We start from the raw sequence: 3,110 nt of genomic DNA on the forward strand, positions 1-3,110 counted from the left end.
ATTTTGAAATGTAGAAGAGGAGAAGGAGAGGAGGAAGAGAAGCAGCAGCCACGGGAGCGTACCAGCAGGGCATCTGCTTCATTTTGGTTTTTCTTTTATTAATATTAAGAGTGTTGTAAATACTTTTATTAATATTAAGAGTGTTGTAAATAGTATAATATGTATGCCCACATGCATACAGTGAACATGTCATATGTTTAATAGTGTTTTTGTTTGTTTCCATGGTGATGCTCTATAAATAGAGCTTTATGAATGTTCAACAAAGCAGAGAGAAAAAGGAAAAGAAAATATCTAATAGCAATAATATACATTACTTCCTCTGCAACAACTTGTGTTGGTATAATACTCTGCAACTGCTTCGTTCCTGTCCCGAATAAAGGTTATCTCTCTATAACTTTTACATTTTTATAACACGTTATCAGCACGAGTCTCTAAGTATAACCATGTCTCATTTACATTCACTAAACAATAAAGGAAATCATTATCTCATTTCTCTCCGCCGAACGAAAAAAAAAAAAGTTTCCTCTAAGGTTTTTCCTGTTCATCTTCTTCATCTGCCTCAACTGCGCGGTATATCCTCGCGACGAACTATTTGCTCCATGCCTGCTCGTAGTTCTCCAACTAGCGGTTACATACATCTTTGATTACTTGTTTGGTTTGGATATTGATTACTAACATAGTATTTATATTGATTTTACTGCAATCCAAGATGGTGCGGTACAATCGCTCATCTTGAACTGCAAATTTCATCTTACTGCGATCCAAGATGGTGCGGTATCATCGCCTATCTTGGACTGCAGATCTACTTTTACTATAAATTTCAGGTGGAGCGGTATAATCGCCCTCCTTGCTCTTCAAATTTAAATTTACCTGTTATTTAATTTCATTGCAATTTTAGGTGGTGCGGTATAATCGCCCTCCTTGTTCTCCAAATTTAAATTTACCTGTTATTTAATTTCATTGCAATTTTAGGTGGTGCGGTATAATCGCCCTCCTTGTTCTCCAAATTTAAATTTACCTGTTATTTAATTTCATTGCAATTTTAGGTGGTGCGGTATAATCGCCCTCCTTGTTCTCCAAATTTAAATATACCTGTTGTTTAATTTCATTGCAATTTTAGGTGGTGCAGTATAATCGCCCACCCTGCTCTGCGTATTTCAATTTTCTTGCTACTTGAGTGGTGCGGACTAATCGCCCATTCCATGTTACATTATTTCAATGAGAATGGTGCGGTACAATCGCCCTTCTCATTCACCCTGAAAATCTAGAGCCAGAAGTTTCGAGTGCTTATCATTTTGGCATGAAGATCAAAATGAAAAATTTGTAAGAACCAGAAGTTCTAACATCACATTCCTCTAGGAATACATATTACTGTAAGTTCTTACACATCTCATTTTCTTTTAGAAAAGAAAATGACGAACTTGGCTAAGCTTGAATATGCTGCCCTGGACATTACCGGGAAGAATTACCTTACTTGGGTACTTGATACCAAGATCCATCTGGAAGCAGGGAATCTTGGAGATACCATCAGGGAAGAAAGCAGCTCATCTTCTCAAAATCGGGCGAAGGCTATGATCTTTATTCGCCGCCATCTTGATGAGGCACTAAAGAGTGAGTACTTAACGGTTGAAGATCCGTTAGCTCTCTGGGAGGCCTTGCGAAGCAGATACAATCACCAGACAACGGTGATTCTTCCAAAAGCTCGCTATGAGTGGTCTCACCTGAGAATTCAGGATTTCAAATCAGTGGCGGAGTACAATTCTGCGTTGTTCAGGATTACCTCTCAGATGAAGCTCTGTGGGGATACCATTACTGATGAAATATTGCTGGAAAAGACTTACAGCACATTTCATGCCAATAACATGCTCCTGCAGCAGCAGTATAGAGCGCGAGGCTACACTGAATACAACCAGCTGATATCTGTACTCCTGGTAGCTGAACAGAACAATGAGCTCCTGATGAAAAACCATAATTCCCGACCTACTGGATCTGCACCATTCCCAGAAGTAAATGATACTTCCCTCGAAGTGAACGCCACATCCTCTGGTGGTAATTATCATAAACAAGGACGTGGCCACAAACGAGGTCGATGGAATAGGAAAGGCAAGAACCATGGTGGTCAGTTTCACAACCAGGTTCAGAGGCATAATTCTGGCCCGAACTTCAAAAATATGAATCGTCACAAAGGCAAAGCTAACATGACCAATGCTCCTAGGAACTTTGAAGGAGCCTGCCATAGGTGTGGTGGCAATGGGCATTGGGTGCGAACTTGTCGTACCCCAAAACATTTGGTGGAGTTGTATCAAGCCTCCCTCAAGAAGAAGGGTGTCGAGACCAATTTTCTCGACCAGGCTAAACCAATGGATATACCTGATCCAGTGTTTGATTTATCAGGGCAATTTGACGCAACTCACCTAGATGTTTCAGACTTCATTATGGAAAGGGGGAATGAAGTATATCGGTCCGACTAAATCGTTTATGTTTGATGTACTTTTATTATGTTGAACTTGTTGTCTAAAACTAGTTTTTCAAATTCAATAAAAATGGCATGTAAATTTCCTGTTATAAATTGTTTGTTAACTGTGATTCCATTTACTCAGAAAGCATGGATAAAAACTGTAGTTATTCTCAGAACATGAGAAATGGCGGAGATATTTGTCTTGCAGACAGTGCAACCACACATACAATACTTCGTGATCGAAAGTATTTCTCAAGCTTAATGCTTACAAAAATAGGGGTAACAACAATATCAGGACCTTCAGATGTGATTGAAGGCTCAGGGAAAGCCCAGATTATGTTACCAAATGGAACAATATTGTCCATACAAAATGCATTGTATGCTACTCGATCTACTCGAAATTTGTTGAGTTTCAAAGACATACGTCTAAATGGATACCACATTGAAACGAAAAGTGCAAAAAATGTGGAGTATCTATGCATTACCTCCAATGATACCCAGAAGCGTATATTGGAGAAGTTGCGTGGTTTTTTGAGTGGATTATATTATACATACATAAGGACAGTTGAATCACATACTATCATGAACCAGAAGTTCATTGATTCAAAGGTTTACATGCTTTGGCATGACCGTATGGGTCATCCAGGATCCA

General features: G+C 39.1%; 1 protein-coding gene across 1 annotated transcript; it reads left to right on the top strand.

The window, feature by feature from the left end:
* The first annotated feature begins 325 nt into the window (after positions 1-325).
* On the top strand, positions 326-2,471 carry LOC126631462 (uncharacterized). The gene is made up of 2 exons (XM_050301586.1): positions 326-379; positions 1,405-2,471. Exon 2 carries the CDS (start codon positions 1,413-1,415, stop codon positions 2,469-2,471), a length of 1,059 nt encoding a protein of 352 aa, XP_050157543.1. The 5' UTR covers positions 326-379; positions 1,405-1,412.
* Positions 2,472-3,110: the final 639 nt, after the last annotated feature.

This window comes from Malus sylvestris, chromosome 8 (genome assembly GCF_916048215.2).
Source record: "Malus sylvestris chromosome 8, drMalSylv7.2, whole genome shotgun sequence".
Lineage (NCBI taxonomy): Eukaryota > Viridiplantae > Streptophyta > Magnoliopsida > Rosales > Rosaceae > Malus > Malus sylvestris.

Coding starts and splice junctions, on each gene's coding strand:
- LOC126631462 (XM_050301586.1), top strand. CDS start 1,413: ATGACGAACTTGGCTAAGCTTGAATATGCTGCCCTGGACATTACCGGG.